The 23,491-nt window shown below is 37.9% G+C and overlaps 1 protein-coding gene and 1 pseudogene across 1 annotated transcript in view; both read right to left on the bottom strand.

The window, feature by feature from the left end:
* VWA3B (von Willebrand factor A domain containing 3B) overlaps positions 1 to 23,491 on the bottom strand; it is a 214,933-nt gene that overhangs the window by 75,621 nt on the left and 115,821 nt on the right. Inside the window, exons 14-16 of the mRNA XM_035001730.1 lie at positions 21,183 to 21,365; positions 12,975 to 13,105; positions 10,243 to 10,400 (exon numbers count right to left, since the gene is read on the bottom strand). Coding sequence (XP_034857621.1) covers positions 10,243 to 10,400; positions 12,975 to 13,105; positions 21,183 to 21,365 — 472 coding nt within the window. The remainder of the gene's footprint in view (positions 1 to 10,242; positions 10,401 to 12,974; positions 13,106 to 21,182; positions 21,366 to 23,491) is intronic.
* On the bottom strand, positions 15,550 to 15,660 carry LOC118008311 (annotated as a pseudogene).

Raw genomic sequence — 23,491 nt, 5'->3', positions numbered from 1 at the left:
AAATTGAAGCAGGGGCGCCTGGGTGGCTCAGTTGGTTAAGCGACTGCCTTCGGCTCAGGTCATGATCCTGGAGTCCCGGGATCGAGTCCCGCATCGGGCTCCCTGCTCAGCAGGGAGTCTGCTTCTCCCTCTGACCCTCCTCCCACTCATGCTCTCTGTCTCTCATTCTCTCTCTCTCAAATAAATAAATAAAATCTTTAAAAAAAAAAAAAGGAAATTGAAGCAGTAATCAAAAATCTCCCAATAAACAAAAGCCCAGGGCCAGATGGTTTCCCAGGGGAATTGTACCAAACATTTCAAGAAGAATTAATACCTATTCTTCTGAAACTGTTCCAAAAAATAGAAATGGAAGGTAAACTTCCAAACTCGTTTTATGAGGCCACCATTACCTTGATCCCAAAACCAGACAAAGACCCCATCGAAAAGGAGAATTACAGACCAATATCCTTGATGAACACGGATGCAAAAATTCTCACCAAAATACTAACCAATAGGATTCAACAGTACCTTAAAAGGATTATTCACCACAACCAAGTGGGATTTATCCCTGGGCTGCAAGGTTGGTTCAACATCCACAAACCAATCAATGTGATACAGTAAATTAATAAAAGAAAGAACAAGAGCCATATGATCCTCTCAATAGATACAGAAAAAGCATTTGACAAAGTACAGCATCCTTTCTTGATCAAAACTCTTCAGAGTATAGGCATAGAGGGTACATACCTCAATATCATAAAAGCCATCTATGAAAAACCCACAGTGAATATCATTCTCAATGGGGAAAAACTGAGAGCTTTCCCCCTAAGGTCAGGAACATAACAGGGATGTCCATTATCACCACTGCTATTCAACATAGTATTAGAAGTCCTAGCCACAGCAATCAGACAACAAAAAGAAATAAAAGGCATCTAAATTGGCAAAGAAGAAGTCAAACTCTCACTCTTTGCAGATGATATGATACTTTATGTGGAAAACCCGAAAGACTCCACCCCAAAACTGCTAGAACTCATATAGGAATTCAGTAATGTGGCAGGATATAAAATCAATGCACAGAAATCAGTGGCATTCCTATACACCACCACCAAGACAGAAAAAAGAGAAATTAAGGAGTCAATCCCATTTACAATTGCACCCAAAACCATAAGATACCTAGGAATAAATCTAACCAAAGAGGCAAAGAATCTGTACTCAAAAAACTATAAAATACTCATGAAAGAAATGGAGGAAGACACAAAGAAATGGAAAAACATTCCATGCTCATAGATTGGAAGAACAAATATTGTGAAGATGTCAATGCTACCTAGAGCAATCTACACATTCAGTGCAATCCCCAACAAAATACCATCCACTTTTTTCAAAGAAATGGAACAAATAATCCTAAAATTTGTATGGAACCAGAAAAGACCCTGCATAGCCAGAGGAATGTTGAAAAAGAAAAGCAAAGCCGGCGGTTATTTTTAACCCTGCAATCTCGAGTTTTCTCAGAGATCTCAGAGTCTGAAAGAACATGCACCAGTGGTCGTTGTGGCGTTCTGTTTCCCACACACATTCAATGCAATCCCTATCAAAATACCATCCACTTTTTTCAAAGAAATGGAACAAATAATCCTAAAGTTTGTATCGAAGCAGAAAAGACCTCGAATAACCAGAGGAATGTTGAAAAAGAAAAGCAAAGCTGGCAGCATCACAATTCCGGACTTCCAGTTCTATTACAAAGCTGTCATCATCAAGACAGTATGGTACTGGCACAAAAACAGACATATAGATCAATGGAACAGAATAGAGAGCCCAGAAATGGACCTTCAACTCTATGGTCAACTCATCTTTGATAAAGCTGGAAAGAATGTCCAATGGAAAAAAGACAGTCTCTTCAACAAATGGTGTTGGGAAAATTGGACAGCCACATGCAGAAGAATGAAACTGGACCATTTCCTTACAGCACACACAAGAATAGACTCAAGATGGTTGAAAGACATAAATGTGAGACAGGAGTCCATCAAAATCCTAGAGGAGAACACAGGCAGCAACCTCTTTGACCTCAGCCACAGCAACTTCTTCCTACAAACATCACGAAAGGCAAGGGAAGCAAGGGCAAAAATGAACCACTGGGACCTCATCAAGATAAAAAACTTTTGCACAGCATAGGAAACAGTCAAAAAAACCAAAAGACAACCAACAGAATGGGAGAAGATATTTGCAAATGACATATCAGATAAAGGGCTAGTATCCAAAATCTATAAAGAGCTTCTCAAAGTCAACACCCAGAGAACAAATTATCTAATCAAGAAATGGGCAGAAGACATGAACAGACATTGCTGCAAAGAAGACATCCAAATGGCCAACAGACATGAAAAAGTCCTCAACATCACTCGACATCAGGGAAATCCAAATCAAAACCTCAATGAGATATCACCTCACACCAGTCAGAATGGCTAAAATTAACAAGTCAGGAAATGACAGATGTTGGCAGGGATGCAGAGAAAGGGGAACCCTCCTACACTGTTGGTGGGAATGCAAGCTGGTGCAGCCACTCTGGAAAACAGTATGGAGGTTTTTCAAAAAGTTGAAAATAGAGCTACCATACGACCCAGCAATTGCACTCCTGGGTATTTACCCCAAAGATACACATGTAGAGATATGAAGGGTTACGTGCACCCCGATGTTTATAGCAGGAATGTCCACAACAGCCAAACTGTGGAAAGAGCCAAGATGTCCATCAACAGATGAATGGATAAAGAAGAGGTGGTATATATATACAATGGAATATTATGCAGCCATCAAAAAGAATGAAATCTTGTCATTTGCAACAACATGGATGGAACTGGAGGGTATTATGCTGAATGAAATAAGTCAATCAGAGAAAGACATGTATCATATGACCTCACTGATATGAGGAATTCTTTTTTTTTTTTTAAAGATTTTTTTATTTTTTATTTGAGACAGAGAGAACGAGAGAGAGAGCACATGAGAGGGGGGAGGGTCAGAGGGAGAAGCAGGTTCCTTGCTGAGCAGGGAGTCCGATGCGGGACCCGATCTAGGGACTCCAGGATCATGACCTGAGCCGAAGGCAGTCGCTCAACCAACTGAGCCACCCAGGCGCCCCGATATGAGGAATTCTTAATCTCAGGAAACAGGCTGAGGGTTGCTGGAGTGGTGGGGGCTGGGAGGGATGGGATGGCTGGGTGATAGACATTGGGGAGGGTATGTGCTATGGTGAGCACTGTGAAGTGTGCAAGACTGTTGAATCACAGATCTGTACCTCTGAAGCAAATAATACATTATATGTTAAAAAAAAGAAGAAGAATATAGCAAGAGGGGAAGAATGAAGGGGGGAATCGGAGGGGGAGAGGAACCATGAGAGACTATGGACTCTGAAAAACAAACTGACAGTTCTAGAGTGGAGGGGGGTGGGAGGATGGGATAGCCTGGTGATGGGTATTAAAGAGGGCACGTTCTGCATGGAGCACTGGGTGTTATATGCAAACAATGAATCATGGAACACTACATCAAAAACTAATGATGTAATGTACGGTGATTAACATAACATAATTTAAAAAAATAAAAAAAAAGAAGATAGCGGGAGGGGAAGAATGAAGGGGGGGAAATCGGAGGGGGAGAGGAACCATGAGAGATGATGGACTCTGAGAAACAAACTGAAGGATTTAGAGGGGAGGGGGGTGGGGGGATGGGTTAGCCGAGTGATGGGTATTAAAGAGGGCACATTCTGCATGGAGTACTGGGTGTTATACACAAACAATGAATCATGGAACACTACATCAAAAACTAATGATGTAATGTATGGTGATTAACATAACAATAAAAAAATTTTTAAAAAAGATAATAAAGGAATACAACAAATAACTTTGCACTGAGAGATTTGACAACTTAGGAAAATAGACCACTTCCTTAAAAACTACCAACTGCCAAAATTCAACCAAGATAAAATAAACATTAATAGCCCTAAAACCATCTTTTAAAATTGAATTCTTAATAAAGAAGCCCTGGGGAAAAATCTCCAGGCCCAAATGGCTCCATGATAACTTTACCAAATATTCAAAAAAGAATTATACCAATTTATTCCAAGAACAAAAGAGGAGGGACAACTTCTCAACTCATTTGAGGAGGATAGTATTTTTTAAACATTTTTTTATTAACATATAATGTATTATTTGTTTCAGGGGTACAGGTCTGTGATTCATCAGTCTTACAAAATTCACAGCACTCACCATAGCACATACCCTCCCCAGTGTTCATCACCCAGCCACCCCATCCCTTGAGGAGGATAGTATTAACTTGATACCAAAACCAGACAAAAACTGTGTTAAGAATTGAATCATTATGTTGTTCACTTGAAACTAATGTAATATTCTGTGTCAACTGTACTCAAATTTAAAAAAAAATTAAATAACTATGATGAAAAAGAAAAACAAACAAAACAATAGAAACAGACTCATAAATACAGAGAACAATCTGATGGTTGGTAGAGGGGAAGGGTGTAGGGAAAGAAGGGAATAAGGGAAGAGGATTAAAAGGTATAAGCGTCCAGTTATAAAATAAATAAGACAGGTGATACAATGTGTAGCATAGGGAATATGGTTACTAATAAGTAACAACTTCATATGGTGAGATAATAGCTAGATTTATTGTGGTCACTTTGTGATGGTGACTTTGTGATGTATATAAATGTGAAATCACTATGGTGTACACCTAAAGCTAATATGGTATTATATATCAACTACACATCAATTTAAAAAATGTGGAAATGGGCACCTGGGTGGCTCAGTGATGTTAAGCGCCTGCCTTCGACTCAGGTCATGATCCCAGGGTCCGTGGATCAAGTTGCACATCGGGCTCCCTGCTCGGCAGGAAGTCTGCTTCTCCCTCTCCCACTCCCCATGTTTGTGTTCCTGCTCTCACTATCTCTGCCTCTGTCAAATAAATAAATAAAATATTTTTTAAAAATAATAAAAAATTTAAAAAATTAAGAATGTGGAAAAAAGGGCGCCTGGGTGGCTCAGTTGGTTAAGCGACTGCCTTCAGCTCAGGTCATGATCCCAGGGTCCTGGGATCGAGTCCCGCATCGGGCTCTCTGCTCCTTGGGAGCCTGCTTCTCCCTCTGCCTCTCTCTCTCTGTCTCTCATGAATAAATAAATAAAATCTTAAAAAAAAAAAAAAAAAAGAATGTGGAAAAAAGAACTAAGAAAAACTATAGACCAATATCCTTCATGTACTTAGAAGATATAAAAACCCACAATGGAGTATTAGCAAACCACATCCAGCGAGGTACTAAAAGAGTTATACATGGAGAAAATATGGAAGTGGAAAATATTCCAGACATACAAGGTTGATTAACATTTGAAAATCAATCAGTAATCCACATATCAATAGACTAAAGAAGAAAAATCATGTATCAATTGATGCAGCAAAAGCATTTGATAAAATTCAGCACCAATCCATGATAAAAACTCTCAGAAAATTAAAAATGAGGGGAACATCCTTAACTTGATAAAGAATATCTACAGAATGAATATCTACAGATAAAGAATATCTACAGTTAATATCATTCACAATAGTAAAAGACTGAATATCTTTTCCCCTAAGACTGGGGAAAAGGCCAGAATGCCCACTCTTATCACTCTTATTCAATATAGTCCTAGAAGTTCTAACTTCTGGAACAAGGCAAGAAAAAGAAATAAAGCCAGAGAGATTGGAAAGGAAGATAAAACTGTCCCTATTTGTAGATGACATATTGTCTATGCAGAAAATGGCAAGAAATCCACAAGCACATATCACACACAAACACACACACACAAAATTCCTAGAACTATTGAGTTTGGTAAAGTTGCCAGTTACAGGATCAACACACAAAATCAATTGCGTTTTGACAGACTAATGAACATAATGAGCTAATGAACATACGGAAACCTATATTAGAAAACAAATACCATTTACAATCACTTCAAATACAATGAAATAATTGTATATACTTAATAAAACATGTACAGGATCTCTAAGCTGGAAATTACAAAATGCTGCTGTAAGACATCAAAGAAGACCTAAATATATGGTCATATTCATGAGTTGTGTTCACAGACTAGATGAATCAATATCATAAAGATGTGAGTTGTCCCCAAATCAATCTATAGATTCAATGCAATTCCTGGCAAAATCCTAGCAAGGTTTTCTTTAAATAAATAACCACATTCTAAAATTTAAACAAAATTTCAGGCCCCCCAAAATAGCTAAAATATTTTTGCAAAAGAAAAATAAAGTTGGAGGAATCATGGCACTTGATAATAAGGCATGTAGAACATTAATCAAGATATTGTGGTATAGGTGGAGAGACAGATACAAAGATCAATGGAACAGAAGAAAACCCAGATTTAACCCACACAGATATACCCAGTTGAATTTTGGCAAAGATACAAAATTAATTCAATGGAGTAAGTGTAAGTATAGCCTTTTCAACAAATGGTGCTGGAGCAACGTCTATAGGACAAAAAAATCTTAATGTAAAACTCATGCTTTATACAAAAAAAAATGTACAACTTACACTTTATACAAAACAAAACAAAAAACACACAACAACCCAACCTAACTATATGACTAAAGGAGCTAGAAAGAGGAGAACAAACAAAGCCAAAGCCAGTAGAAGGAAGGAAATAATAAAGATTAGAGCACAAATAAATGAAATACAAACCAAAAATAGAACAGATCAATATAAAACCCGGAGCTGGTTCTTTGAAAAGATCAACAGAATTGATAAACCTTTAGCTAAACTCATAAAAAAAAAATGGAAGAGAACTCAAATAAATAAAAGCAGAAACTGAAGGAAAAGAAATAACAACCAACACCTCAAAAATACAAAGAACTATAAGAGAATATTATAAAAAATTACATGCCAACAAATTGGACAACCTAGAAGAAATGGATACATTTCCAGAAACATATCACCTTCCAAAACTGAATCAGGAAGAAATAGAAAATTTGAACAGATAAATTACTATCAATGAAACTGAATCAGTAATCAAAAACTCCCAACAAATAAAAGTTCCAGACCAGATAGATGGCTTATAGGTGAATTCTACCAAATATTTAAAGAGAAGTTATACCTATTCAAACCATTCCAAAAAACAGAAGAGGAAGGAAAGCTTCCAAATTCATTCTACAAGGCCAGCATTACTCTGATACCAAAACTGGATAAAGACACTACAAAAAAAGAAAACTACAGGTTAATATCTCTGATGAACATAGATGCAAAAACCCTCAACAAAATATTAGCAAACAGAATTAAACAAAACATTAAAAAAAATCGTTCACCACAATCAAGCAAGATTTATTCCCAGGATGCAAGGTGTTTCAATATTCACAAATCAATGTGATACATCACATGAACAAGAGAAAGGATAAAAACCATATGAATCATCTCAATAGATGCAGAAAAAACATTTGACAAAGCACAAATGATAAATACTCCATTCATGATAAAAACTCTCAACAAAGTAGGGTTAGAGGGAACATACCTCAACATAATAAAAGCCATATATGAAAAAACCACAGCTAACACCATACTCAATGGTGAAAAATTAAGAACTTTTCCTCTAAGATCAGGAACAGGACAAGGATGTCCAATCTCACCACTTTTATTCAACGTAGTACTGGAAGTCCTAGCCACAGCAATTAGATAAGATAAAGAAATAAAAGGCATTCAAATTGGTAAAGATGTGAAACGTTCACTATTTGCAGATGACATGATACTATACATAGAAAACCCAAAGAACTCCACCAAAAAACTACTAGAACTGATAAGTGAATTCAGTAAAGTTGCAGGATACAAAATTAATATAGAGAAATTTCTTGCATTTCAATACACTGATAATGAAGTAGCCAAAAGAGAAATTAAGAAAACAATCCCATTTACACCTACACCAAAAAGAATAAAATACCTAAGAATAAACTTATCATCAAGAAAGTGAAAGACCTGTACTCTGAAAACTATAAAACACGGATAAAAAGAAATTGAAGATGACACAAATGGTAAAATAGTCCCTGCTCACGGATTGGAAGAATAAATATTGTTAAAGTGTCCATACTACCCAAAGCAATTCACAGATTTAATGTAATCCCTATCAAAATACCAACAATATTTTTCTCAGAGAAAAAATAATACTGGCATTTATAATGAACCACTAAAGGCCCTAAATAGCCAAAGCAATCTTGAAAAAGAAAAACAAAGCTGGAGGTATCACAATCCCAAATTTCAAGACATACTACAAGGCTATACATAAAAGTATGCTACTGGCACAAAAACAGACACCAAATCAATGGAACAGAATAGAGTCCAGAGAAAACCCACACTTTTATGGTCAATTAATCTATGACACAGGAGGCAAGAATAGAGAGTGGGAAAAAGTCTCTTTGACAAATGATGCCAGGATAACTGGAGAGCTACATGCAAGAGAATGAAACTGGTCAACTTTCTCACACCATACACAGACATAAACTCAAAAAATGGATTACAGACCTAAACGTGAGACCTGAAGCCATAAAATTCCTGGAAGAAAACACAGGCAGTAATTTCTTTGACATCAGCCACAGAGACCTTTTTTTTTTTTGATATATCTCCTCTGGCAAGGGAAACAAAAGCAAAATTAAACTATTGGGACTACATCAAAATAAAAAACTCTGCACAAGGAAGGAAACCATGAACAAAATGAAAAGGTAATCTACTGAATAGGAGAAGATATTTTCAAATGATTTATTTGATAAGGGGTTAGTAAAAAAATATGAAGAACTCATATAACTCAACACCAAAAAATGCCAAATAATTCAATTAATAAATGAGTAGAGAACCCGAATAGACATTTTGCCAAAGAAGACATACAGATGGCCAACAGACACATGAAAAGATGCTCAACATCACTAATCATCAGGGAAATGCAAATCAAAACCACAAAAAGACATCACTTCACTTCTAGAATGGCTAGAATCAAAAGACAACAAATATTGGTGAAGATGTGGAGAAAAGGGAACCCTTGTGCACTGCTGGTGGGAATGTAAATTGGTGCAGGCACTATGGAAAATAGTATAGCAATATTAAATATTAAATATTAAATATTAAATATTAAAATATCAAAATATTAGAATGACCATATGATTCAGCAATTTTACTTCTGGATATTTAGCCAAAGGAAAAAAAAAACACTGAGCCTGGGTGGCTCAGTCGTTAAGCATCTGCCTTCGGCTCAGGTCGTGATCCCAGGGTCCTGGCATTGAGCCCCGCATCAGGCTCCCTACTCTGCGGGAAGCCTGCTTCTCCCTCTCCCATCCCCCTGCTTGTGTTCCTTCTCCCACTGTGTCTCTCTCTGTCAAAAAAAATAAATAAAATCTTAAAAAAAAAAAAAAAGGAAAACAAAAACACTAACTCAAAAAGATATATGCACCCCCATGCTCACTGCAGCATTATGTACAATAGCGAAGATATGGAAGCAACCTAAGTGTCCATCAATGGGTGAATGGATAAAGATGTAATATATAAACATTATACACACACGTGCGCGTGGTCACACGAATATGATTCAGCCATAAAAAGAAAGAGATCTTGCCATTTGTCACAACATGGATGGATGGACTGTGAGCGCATTATGCTAAGTGAAATAAGTCAGACAGAGAAAGTCAAATACTAAATGATCTCACTTATATGTGGAATCTAAAAACAAAAACCCACAAAAAAACAAAAACCAAAAAACAAACCAAGCTCATAGATACAAAGAGCAGACTGACTGTTGTCAGAGGTGGGGGATGGGGAAGTGGGCAAAATGGGTAATAGGAGTCTAAAGATACAAACCTCCAGTTATAAAATAAATAAAGTCATGGGGATGTAATGTACAGCATGATGACTAGTTAATACTTTATTGCATGTTTGAAAATTGCTAAGAGCATAGATCTTAAAAGTCTTCATCATAAGAAAAAAATGTTTTTGTAACTATGTGTGGTGACAGATGATAACTAGACTTACTGTGGTGATCATGTGTCAATATATACAAATATCAAGTCATTACGTTATACTACTAAAACCAATGTAATGTTCTTGTTGATTATATGTCAATAAAGCAAAAACAAAACCAAAAACCCCAGAAGTTTAGGTTCCTTTTAAAATATTATGTGGATTTAGTTTTATTCTACCTTATTGCATTGAAGGAAAACCAGTAATGAGAATCAAACCATGTTGTTCACTGATACCTGCGTGAAGGACTTTCTTTTTCTGAATCTTTTGATTTGAAAGATCCTCTGGTAAGTACAACATATTTAGGGATGACATTGGTGTTGACTCGACATCAGAATGAGGTTTTGCATATTTTTCTGGGGTTGAAACCATAGAACTGATTTCTTTTTGATGCCTGTTTTTAGACAAAAAAAATAGACAAAAAAAAAAAAAGAATAAAAGGAGGGGGAAAACACAAAATTTCCATCAAAAAGGCAGAGTTAGATCAATAAAATCATGTTGAATGCTACAAACTAAAGGAGGAAGCCTCCCCTCATTTGGTTAATTTAGGAATGATCTTTTTCCAGGGCACCTGGGTGGCTCAGATGGTTAAGCGTCAGCCTTCAGCTTAGGTCATGATCCCAGGGTCCTGAGATTGAGTCCCGCATCAGGCTCCCTGCTCTTTGGGGAGCCTGCTTCTCCCTCTGCCTCTCTCTCTCTCTCTCTCATGAATAAATAAAATCTTAAAAAAAAAAAAAAAAAGGAAGAATCTTTTTCCCCACCCAAAGCAGAAGAGTGAACAGGGGCCCAGATGTGGAGTCATTAGATATGGCTCACATCACAGCTCTGTTCCTTCCTGGCTGTGGGACTTGGTGAGGTCCTTCAGCCCTCTCTGAACTTCATCATTTACCTCCTCTATAAACTTCGGGAAATTCAGGTGTTCACTGACTCTATGGGACTGATGTAGGAATTAACAGGAGGGAGAGCCAGTTGTAAACCAGAAAGGCTTACGGAAACCCCTTTCTCTAACCAAAGTGTTAAATAGCTAGCTCTTATAAAAGCCAGCGAAGGGAAATCCTTGCCTTGGACCCCCTGTGCCAGTACCAGATCACAGGAAACCACTCTGGTGAAGATCTAGGGCCAGGAGGGACCCTAGAAATGCCTGATAATTTTCCCATACACATCTTTTCTGAAGCTCTGAACGTAGCAGCTACAGAAAGGAAAGTTTCCAGAACAATCTCCTGCTCCAACACTGTAAAGCATGGCCTCCCTCCTTCACCCTCCACCTGAATGCCTACTTCATAGACCACCCCCAGTGTTCCATAATCATGTATGTCTGTATCCCCCACCACACTGTGCATCTTGTGATGGAAGGGACTGGGTTTATATTCATCTGTGCATCCCAGTTCGCCTGGCACATGGTCTGTACTCCACAAACGTTTGAAAAAAGAAGGAAAGGAAAGGAGATTTGGAGGCTGAAACATTTTTACACCTGGTAGAAAGCTAGAACAAAGCAATTTGGTTTTGACTGTAGCTAAGTCAGTGAATTAACTTTTCCTAATGTTCTAAGGAAGGAGAGAAGCATGCTACCTGTAGAATGAGGCACTGAGTTTTATTCTTTCCCTTATGTTAATTTAGGAGCTCTTATTATATGACAGGCATATCCTCATTTAATCTCCCCAACAACCCTATGACTACCATTATTCCCATGTTGTAGATAAGGAAACTGAAGCTCCACGAGGTTAAGTAACTTGCCCAAATTTACCCAATATGTAATGGTGGGAAGCCTGGATTAAAACACTTTTTTGAATGACTTCCAGAACCTGCCCTATCCAGCCCCTAAAAAAAATATATAAAAAATATAAAAAAGAATGCACCAACTACTCAATCAATGGCAGATACAGTGAACTGACTAAGCCAACTTCCAAACAATAGCTAGTCATTTTGTCCTGAGATTTTTAGTTTGATTAAACAGGGTAAGAATACAGTTAAGGTACAAAGGGTAATTTACACTGAGATGCTACCCATTTATTTGACTTTTAGTTTATTTGTTCAAATTCTCTGAATTTAGATGTATCTGAGCTTTTCCAATACTTTAAAAATAATGCTGTAAAACCTTATTTTAAGATGGCCCAGTATAGCATTTAACTCTTTTTACTGATTCCATTGCTCATGTCCTGCTCCCCGCCCATATTAATGCTTAATTTGCTAACAGGAAGATAGTGAATTTTGATGAAGATGAAATCCTGATTGATAAATGTATTTTTAACTTCTTTCCACTAGCTATCGCTCTTTTAAATAAAAAGACATCCTCCTGATAGAGTATTCATATGAAGCTGTGATATTTGAATATCTGTACAATGTTAAATTGTTTTAATAAGATTTGACACCCTTTCTGAGTGTTGGAGTGGTTCTGAGTTTTGTTTTAAAATTACTAATTAGAGACATATTAGAATATAGGGTAGAAAAGGACCCGAGAAATTATCTATCCCAAATCCTACCACCACAGGCACCATTTTAAAGAAGAGGAAACCGAGACTCACAGCAATGGACAGGTGTGGAGAGAAGTCAGGGATTCGCCAAGATCACACAGAGCGAAGTCCAGACCCTTGGGCCTCCTGATCCCTGAGTCAAATCTCCTGCACTACACAGCACTCCTGCTGTGCTCTATCATGGCTGGGGTTGGGGAGCCGATCCATACTGGGTGGAGATGAACCGTTAACACTGCTCTAAGTGCCACACAAGGATTTCAGAACTTACATTTAAAGGTAAATATGTGGCCTCCTTAAGCCATATATTAGATAATTAAATTATTAGATTATGACTTCTTCCTTAAAAAAATTCTAACATAATCATTCTATGTGATTCTTTTCACTAAGAGAAATCCCAAAAGTACCGCAGAAAGAAGAGGAGTCAAGGAGAGTGAGCAGAGCATCTGAGCAGATAATTTCCCCAGTGATGGGGAAAACAGGGGCTTTGGCATGCTTACTTATTGTCCCCTTCCTTTTCTCCATTGTACCACCAATCCATGATCAAGGACTCTGAATAAAGGTCTTGCACCTTCTCCAGGTCACTTCGTCCCTGCTCCATTTCCTTAATTAAAAGAGTCAGATCTTCATTCTGCCAAAATGACAAGTAAATATATTGTGAAATTGTATAAAAGAGTTCATATTTCAAACATTTATAACAGAAAACCAACTGTATCAGGAAAAGAAGAATCTAAAGAATTTCATGTAGTTCTCATATTATTCCATTTTAATAAACAGCTTTATTGAAGTATAATTCATACACAATAAACCGAATGCAGGTAAAGTGTACCATTTGAATAGTTTTGACATTCACACCTGTAAAATCTTCATTGCAATCAAGATAACAGACATATCCGTCACCCCCAAAAGTCTCCTCAGGTGCCCTTGTAAATTTGCTATCCTCCCTACCCCAAAACCCCTCTCCTCCCATTCCTAAGCAACTACTTATCTTCCTTCTGTCACTATACATTAGTTTCGATTTTCTCGAATTTTATATAAATGGAATCATACAGTATGTATTCTTTGTCCAGTTTCCTTCACTCATATAATTATTTTGAGATTCACCCATGTTGCAGCATGAATCAAGAGTTCATTCATCTTTATTGCTGAGTAGCATTAGATTGTATACTGCATACCAAAACTTAGCCACCTGTTGAGGGACACGCTTGAGCTATTATAAACAAAGCTATGAACATATGTGTACAAGTCTTAGGGACATCTGCTTTCACTTCTCTTGAAAAAATATTTATTTTAATGTCATTCACATTGTGCATTCTATCTTGGTTGATTTGTGGTAGTTTTTGTTTTGTGTGGAAGTGGCTCATTTTTTCCTAAGTTGTCAAATTTATGAGTGCAAAGTTGTTCATTGTATTCCTTTTATATTCTTTTTGATGGCTGTAAGATCTAATATGATATCCCCTATTTCATTCCTGATATTAGTTCTTTGTATCTGCCCTTTTTGTCTTTGTCAGCCTTCCAAGATGTGTTATCAATTCGTAAGTCTTTTTTTCAAAGAAACAGCTTTTCGTCTCATTGATTTTCTCTATTGTTTTCCTATTTTCAATTATATTGATTCATACTCTTATCTGTATTGTTTCCTTCCTTCTGCTTGCTTTGGGTTTATTTTGCCCTTCTTGTTCTAGTTTCTTGGGGTAAGAACTCAGATTGTTGATTCAATAACTTTTCTTGTTCTCAACATTAAGCATTTAGTGCTATAAATTTCACTCCCAACACTGTGTTAGCTGTATCCCACTAGTTTGATATATGGTGTTTTTGTTTTCATTTGGTTCTAAGTATTTTTAATTTCCTTTGAGACTTTCTCTTTGACCTATGGATTATCAAGGACTGTGTTGTTTAAATTCCACGTGTTTAGACATTTTCATGCTGTCTTTTTTTTTTATTTAAAGATTTTATTTATTTATTTGAGACAGAGAGCATGAGAGGGAGGAGGGTCAGAGGGAGAAGCAGACTCCCTGCCGAGCAGGGAGCCCGATGCGGGACTCGATCCCGGGACTCCAGGATCATGACCTGAGCCAAAGGCAGTTGCTTAACCAACTGAGCCACCCAGGCGCCCCTCATGCTGTCTTTCTAATACTAATTTCTCATTTGATTCCATTATGGTCAGAGAACAAACTCCATGATTTCAATGCTTTTATTTTTTTGTTTTTATCTGAATTCCAATTAGTTAACATATAGTGCCATATTAGTTTCAGGTGTACAATATAGTGATTCAGCACTTCCATACATCAGCTGGTGCTCATCACAACACGTGCACTCCTTAATCCCCATCCCCTCTTTCACCCACCTTCCCTCTGGTAACCACTGGTTTGTTCTCTATAGTTAAGAGTCTGTTTCTTGGTTTGCCTACCTCTCCTTTTTTCCCCTTTGTTCATTTGTTCTCTTTCTTAAACTCCACATATGAGTGAAATCATATGGTATTTGTCTTTCTCTCACTGACTTATTTCACTTAGCATAATACTCTTTAGCTCCATCCATGTCACTGCAAATGGCAGGATTTAATTCTTTTTTATGGCTGAGTTATATTCCTTTGTACATATATACCACATCTTCTTTATCCATTCATCAGTTGATGGACATTTAGGCTATTTCCATAATTCAACTATTGTAGTCAATGCTTTTAAATTAGCTGAGGTCTGTTTTATCACCCATTGCACAGCCTATCTTAATAAGTATACCATGAGCACTAGAAAAAAATTTGTATTCAGCTGTTGTGGTGGGGAGTATTTTATCTGTGGCAATTAGATCTTGTTGGCTGACTGTGCTGTTTAGATCTTCTCTGTCCTTGCTGATTTTGCTTCTAGTAGTTTCTGTCAGTTGTTGGGAGAGAAGTGTTGAGGTCTCCAAGTATAATTTTGTATTTGTCTATTTCTCCTTTCAGCTCTATCAATTTTTGCTTCATATATTTTTTTTAAACTGTATTGGTTTGTGCACACACATTTAGGGCCTTTATATATTCCTCGCAGACTGATCTTATTATGTAAATTTTATTTGCTATGATATTTACTTTATTAGTTATTAATACAGCCAATCTAGATTTCTCCCATCCAAGTACTAACCAGGCCCGACCCTGCTTAGCTTCCGAGATCAGACGAGATCGGGCGCGTTCAGGGTGGTATGGCCGTAGACCAGCCAATCTAGATTTCTATTGGTGTGTCTTTCTCCTTTTGAGCCTACCTATGTTATTGTGCTCGATGTGAGTTTCTTGTATGCAGCATATAATTCAGTCATGTTCTTTTATCCACTCTGCCAATATCTGTCTTTTGATTGGGGTAATTAGACCATTTACATTTAAAGTAATTATTGACATGTTAATACTTACTATTTTATTATTTGTCTTCTACTTGTTTCATTGGTCTTGTTCCTCTGTTTCTCTTTGCCTGCCTTCCTTCAGGTTACTTGAATTTTTTTTAAATAATTCTATCTTGGTTTATTTGTAATATTTTTGAGTATATCTCTTTATATTGTTTTCATAATGGCTTCTCTAGGTATGGACAGCATATGTATGAGACTTACAACAGTCTACTAGCATTAACATTTTACTACTTCAAGGGAAATATGGAAACCTCACTTCCACTTAGGTCCCTTTACCTTCTTTACTTTTAAATATCATTGTCTTGAATATCAGAGAGTGGTATAATTTTTATTTCAATCATTGAATATGATTTCATGAGGAAAAGGACACTCTATTACATCTACTCATATTTTTGCTCTTTCTCCCTTCCTTCATGATGCTCCAAGATTTCTTATTTAATCATTTCCTTTTGCCTGGAGAACTTCCTGTAGTCAATATAAGAGTAGGGCTTCTAGCAACAAATCCTTTTAATTTTTATTTGTCTGAGAATATTTTTATTTCCTCTTCATTCCCAAAGGATATTTTTGTCTAATATAAATTTGTGGCCGATGGTTCTTTTCTTCCCACACTTGAAAAATATTGTGCCACTTCTTTTCTGGCCTCCTTGGTCAAATCCACTCTCAATTTGATGTCATTTCTTTTGGGCTGTTTTTAAGACTTTGTCTTTGATTTTCAAATGTTTAACATGGTGTGTCTTGGCATGGGTCTTGGCATGTGTCTTGGATTTCTTTGGGTTTATCCTCTTTGGAGTTTACTCAGCTTCTTCAATCTGTATGTTTTTATCTTTCACCAAATTTGAGGAGTTTTCAGTTATTCTTCCATGTAGTCTTTAAGTCCCCCTTTCTTTCTTCTCTCTGGGTAACTCCAATGATACTAATGCTGGATCTTTAATTATTGTCCTGTAGGTTCCCATGGTTCTGTTTTTTTGTTTTTTGTTTTTTGTTTTTCAGTCTATGTTCTCTCCATTGTTCAGATTGGCTGAATTCTATTGTCTGACCTCAAATTCACTGATAAAATCAAGTCATCTCCACTCTCACCATTGAGCCTATGCAGTGAGTTTACTTGTTATTATAGCTTTCAGTTCTATAACATTCACTTGGAAATTTTTATAACTTCTACACCTTTGCTGAGATTTTCTATTTGCTCATTTGTCTCCAGATAACTTGTAATTGATTGTTGAAGCATTTTTATGATAGGTTCTTTAAAATCTTGGTCAGGTAATTCCAACATCTAATTCATCTGTCTCAGTGTTGGGATCATGTGATGGTCTTTTCTCGTTCAAGTTGTGATTTTATTGGTTCTTGGTATGATGAGTGATTTTTTACTGTATCCTGAACATTATGGCTATATTGTGTTATGAGACTCTGGGTCCTATTTTAAAACTTTTATTTTAGCTTGCAGTAACCCTGTTTAAATTTAGCATGTGAGACTTTGTCCTACTTTTGTGGGCTCTTGCTCCAATGGCAGTTTAATTTTCAGAGCCTTTTTGATATTACTTTGGTCTTCTTTATTACTCTGGTGTTGCTGGGACTCCCACTGGTCTCTGCTGGTGCTGTTTGAGCAGGCAGAAGGAGTTTCCCCTAGTCAAACTGCCAGGTGTTTCTTGGTGCCTCTACTGCTGTACCCTGGGTGTCCTGTGTCACTGGGTGGCATAGGAGGGCCCCTGTCTTGCAGGAAGAGAGCTTTCCTGGAATGGACCACTTGCTCTGCCTGGGTCCTTCTTGCCTGTTCTTCCCACACACTCTGTCTCTGTGCAGAGAAGAGTCTCAGGTCTGTAGGGAAAAGGAGGCTTCCCAGACTAGGCCACTTGTGGCTGTGTCTTTTTGGCTAGTCCTGCCCACCTACCCCAGTGAACCTGTTTTTCTAGCACACTTTTTATATGTTTGGGGACTCTCATAGCTAAATTTCACTTTCACTTGAGCACAACTGTGTATCTGGTGATTTTTTTTTTCCAGTTATTTTCATCAAGGCAAGCTGCCACAGTGTCAGGAGTTCAGGAATTAGGAATTCGTTCTCTTTACATGGGCCAGTAATCTCTACTTTGTTCACAGAGAGAGATCCTAAGGGTAGGGAGTCAGAGTACTGAGTAACCCCAGATAGCACTGCCTCCTTTGGTCTTGTTGATGCTGGATGGGGGTGGAGGATCAACTCTCCACCCAGAGAGGACCACAGTGGGAGTTACTCCCCTTTCACACTTCATTTATTTTTATTCTGTTTGGTGTTAATGGAGGCTCAGCTCCACATCAACCCTCACTGGTACCAGGGATGGGGGAAAGTGGAGCGTTGTCTATCTTTAACTCGCACTTCCTTTTGCATTTTCACTGATGCTGAGTGTTTGTGAAAGTTCATCTCCTTGCTGAGTCCTGCTGAGATGAGGGCTGTGGTGAAGCACAGCAGTGACCAGACCAACCTCACATTGCCTTGTTACGTCTTAGAGCTGCCTGGTGGGGTAGAGGTCCAGTTTGCCACTGGACTCCATGGTGGGAGAATCAGAGCACTGCTGACTTCCACTGGAGAGGGAATGGACAATAAGCTTCCCTCTCAATCCTCTGATACTATCCTAGCATGGGATTTAGAGCACCACCTACTCTGTCTAGTGGGGTTTGGAAAATCAACTTTCCATTCAGCCCTACTCACACTACTCTGGCAGTAAGGGATGGAAGATTAGCTCTCTGGTCAGTTCTGCTGACCCACCTGGCAGAGGGATCAGAGCACCATCTCCTGCTTCCATGGTAGTATGGAAGATCAGCTCTCTGTTCAGCTCCACTCAAATCTCAGGGAAAGGGGTGCAGTTTTTCCACTGTTGTATGGCTGGATTATGGCAGGTGATTATCATAAAAAAAGTTTTCTGTTGTTAGGTCACTTTCTTCCCAGTCCTTTGGTTAGGGAGAATAAGCTTTTCTTGGGTCTTTTCTTTTTCTTTTTTTTTTTTTTTTTTGGTCTGTGCCTGTTAGAGATTCCAGGTTAGAGGATTCAGCAGTGCCCTATCTGGGATGTATGGAAGGCATTAACAAATCCCCCAAGACTTATTGCCATATCATTCCTTAAATTCTGAGGTCCCCAGGAATTCTACCTTCTTCTTTTCACCTTTCAGAGTATTCCTATGCTTATTTGTTCTGTTCTATCCAGGTCTTTTTTAGGTTAAGATGTAGGACCTAGGAGGAATGGGACTACACCATTATTGCTGGAACTGGAAGTCCCTCAAGTAATTTAACTTATAATTAGATCTAAGTAACAAGGGAAAAAAAGCCTTACATATCTACCCATGCAATTACCATGCAGCTACAATGAAGTTGTCCTTTGCTTTTCATTCCTTAGTGTAGATCTGTATTTCCATTCTGGTATGATTTTTCTTCTGCCTCAAGTACTCCCTTTAATATTTCTTATATGGCAGGTTTATTGGAGATGAATTCTTTCAGTTTTTGTGTATCTTTGGTCTTCATTCCACTTTCCTTTTTGAAAGATATTTTCGGGGTATAGATTCTACACTAGCTTTTTTTTTTTTCCACTACTTTAAAAATATCACTCCACTGTCTTTTCATGTGCATTGCTTCTGATGAGAAATATGCTATTGTCCTTATCTGTGTTCCTCTGTACATATTTGTCTTCTTTCACCCTATCCATTTAAGATTTTCTCTTTGTCATTACTTCTGAGAAGTTTAATTCTGATATGACTTGGTGTGATTTTCTTCATGTTTTTTGTGCTTGGCATTCATTGTGTTTCTTGGATCTGTGGGTTTATAGTTTCTAACCAATTCGGAAAATTTCTGGCATTATTGTTTCAATTATACATTTATTAGGTTACTTGAATTTTTCCATGGTTCACTTATGCCCTATTTTCTGGGGTTTTGCTTGCTTGTTTATTGTTTTACTTCTCTTTCTTCTCTGTTTACATTTTGAATAGTTTCTATTGCTGCCTTACAGTTTACTAGTTTTTTGTTCTGTAGTGTCTTACCGGCTGTTCCTCACATTCCATGCATTTTTCACCTCATACATTGTAGTTATCATCTCTAAAAATTTTATTCGTCTTTCTTGTATCTTTCATGTCTCTTTCTTTTTGAACATATCAAACACAGCTACAATAACTGTTTTAATGCTCTAATACTAACATCGGAGTCAGCTATGCATATGTTTTAATTTTTCTGTCTGCTTTTTCTCCTCATTATGGACCTGTATTTTCCTGCTTCTGTACATACCTGGTACTCTTTGATTGGATGTCAGAAATTGTCAATTTTACTTTTTTGGGTGATGGATATTTTTGCTTTCTTATAATTATTCTTGGGGTTTGTTCGGGGACACAATTAGGTTCCTTGGAAATAGACTGATCCTTTCGGGTCTTGCATTTAATATTTTCTATGCAGAACTGGAGCAGCATTTGCTTGTTCATATTCTTGAGGCAAGACCCTTCTTTATACTCTACCTAATGCCTACTGGATTAGGAGGTTTTCCAGTCTAGCTGATGGGGGTGGTCACTATTCCCTTCCCTGTGTAGGCTCAGAGAAGTCATTGTTCCCTCCAACCCTTTCAGATGATTCATTCCCCAGACTCTGGTAGGTTTCTTCAAATGTAAGCACTGATTGGTACTCTGGCTAGTCCTGTATTTAAAGTGACTCCACAGGGCAGACAGTAAGATAAAAAACATTCTCTAGAATGGCAATCTTGAAATGCATATCCTCAGGCCAAAATTAGAGGACAGGAGAATAGAATTTTATTTACCTTCTCCCATCAGTTCATTAGAATAAAATGCTTTATCAGATGGTCCCGTGGTTATACAGTGTGAGAAGTCAGGAGACAACTGCCTAGGATCTGAATTTTTCTTAAGTTTCCCACAAATGCCTGTAAACAGCAGTGGTTAACAAACTCCAAGTAGGGACCCTCTGGGATGCTTGTTAAAAATACAGATTCCTAAATTTGGCAAAATGTTGATAATTATTGAATCTGACTGATGGGTACATGGGATGGGGGTCCACATACTCTTTTACTTTTGTGTATGTTTGAAACTTTCCATAATAAAACCTTAGAAGAAAAACAAAATATATTAATTAAGATTCCTGGGCCTCTATGCCTAGAGCCTAATTTAGCAGCTCTGAAGTGTGACCCAGGAATCTGCATTTTCATAAATGCCTTAGTTCAGATGGTCCTTGGTCCACATTTTGCAGTACATGCTTAGGTGATTTTATTTGCTCAACTTAATTGTCTTTATGGCAATTTTCTCAACTACGGTATTGTCCACTGGCCTCCAGTCTGTAATGCTCAAATAAATGAACACTCTCTTCTCAATTCATTAAGCTCTTACCTGAACAGTCCCTGGAGGACACAGATCCTTACAGCCAAAATTATAAAAATGGAACTCTCCCCCAGTCAAAGAAGCAAGCTCGTTCAAAAATCCATTTGCAATCTCATCATTATAATTGAAGGAGATGGCGTAAATAGGAATTTTCTGAAAAACTTTGATTTGGTCTATAACCATTTCAGTTGGCTGAAATGATACATTTTGAGGGGGGAAACAGGGAGATGGAAAGAGAGAGAAAGAGAAAGAAAAAATAAGATGTGAAAATCCTTAGTATTTGCTATAGACAGTGAGATTCTCAACTAGTAATTCCTTATACAGTGATGAATAGCTTCTTGGAAAGGTGTCAATTCAATTCAATAAACAAAGCAAACACTGCCAGATGGTAGAGTTTGAAGACCAATGACTCAGCCCTTGCCTCTGAAGGCTCAAATTTGGTGGAGAAAAGAATCTGGAAGAAAGATGTGACTAACGAAATCACTCAATTTTAGGTGCACCTGAGCCTAGAGTTCATGCTTTTAAAGTGTTGGGCTATACTTTAGAGCACTGTAAGCATAAGGGTAGAACACCCTGGCTATTGGGATTCTACAGAGTGAAGCTACTGGATCTCAATGCAGCTTCCAAAACATCTACTTGAAAAGAGCATTTTCCAGCTTCAGATAGGCCATAGTCAATGTGTCTCCCACAAAGTGAAAGAAGAGAGTTATTGAGGGTCTTTCCATGTGCTGGGCACTCTGTTGAGAGCATAACATGGCAGTTAATCCTCACAACCATCTTGTGAGGTAGTTAGAAAGATGGATAGTTGCCTACTCATATAAATTCCTCTCATCCTTTTTATTGGCAGAACCCTGGTTTTATTTTCATGATAGCAATGTGCCCAGTTTAAAACAAACAACACACACACACATAAAAACTCATCTTCTGACACTCTTTTGCAGCTAGACTTAGCCATGTGACCCAGTTCTGTCCCTTGAGATATAGGCAGATGTCCCAGGGAAGAGATTCCTTTTCTCTAATAAAAAGGCAAAGATTTAACAAACAAACAAACAAACAAACAAAAAACTCTAATGTTCTTCCCCTTCCCATCCCCCTCCACGGAAAATGGACACTGCCTAAAGATGGAGTAGCCATTTTGCAACAAGGAGGGTAGAAATAATAAACAAAGATGGTGGAGAATGAATACAAAAAGAAGCCTGTTTTCTTGGAGACATGTGTGAGTAGCTTTAGAACCTAGACTACCTACTGCTGGGCTTCTTATCCATAGGAATATAAATCTCTCCATTGTTTCATCCATCATTTGTCTGCTCCTCTACTTTTCTCCCCAGTAATATGCAACCCTACTTGGCCCAGTAGGTATGGGCCCCCACATACGGAAGGAGAAATTGAGACTCAGAAGGATTCAGTTTCCTAGGGCCATCAAGCTCTTAAGTAGTAAGTCTGGAACTTAAAGTCAATTTTTAGTATTAGAAGCAATGCCAAACTGTTTGTTCCCCTTCATTTGCAATAAAATTGTCTCTCTTTTTTTTTATTCTTATGTTAATCCCCATACATTACATCATTAGTTCTAGATGAAGTGTTCCATGATTCATTGTTTGTGCGTAACACCCAGTGCTCCATGCAGAATGTGCCCTCCTCAATACCCACCACCAGGCTAACCCAGTTTGTTTTTCAGAGTCCATCGTCTCTCATGGTTCGTCCACCCCCCCGATTTCCCCGCTTCATTCTTCCCCTCCCGCTACCTTCTTCTTCTTCTTTTTTTCTTAACATATATTGCATTATTTGTTTCAGAGGTACAGATCTGAGATTCAACAGTCTTGCACAATTCACAGCGCTTACCAGAGCACATACCCTCCCCAGTGTCTATCACCCAGTCACCCCATCCCTCCCACCCCACCCCCCACTCCAACAACACTCAGTTTGTTTCCTGCGATTAAGAATTCCTCATATCAGTGAGATCATATGATACATGTCTTTCTCTGTTTGACTTATTTCACTCAACATAATACCCTCCAGTTCCATCCACGTCGTTGCAAATGGCAAGATCTCATTCCTTTTGATGGCTGCATAATATTCCATTCATATATATACCACATCTTCTTTATCCATTCAAAATTGTCTCTTGATAAGTACTGACTCTCAGGTAATGTTTACATTATCTAACCCTCTGGAAAGAACTGAATTCCCCTACTATCTCTCCACCACACCACCACAGCCCAGCTGAGAACCTCTGGAAACTGCCTCTTATTGGCCTGCCTCCACTTCCTCTACATTTCTCAGTGCTAGAGTCCCTCTTTGATTAACCCAACTTGTTGGCT

Source organism: Mirounga leonina, unplaced genomic scaffold (genome assembly GCF_011800145.1).
Source record: "Mirounga leonina isolate KUSES-001 unplaced genomic scaffold, KU_Mleo_1.0 Mir_125, whole genome shotgun sequence".
Lineage (NCBI taxonomy): Eukaryota > Metazoa > Chordata > Mammalia > Carnivora > Phocidae > Mirounga > Mirounga leonina.
The sequence above is the reverse complement of the archived record's forward strand: the minus strand, read 5'-3'. Positions and strand labels throughout refer to the sequence as shown.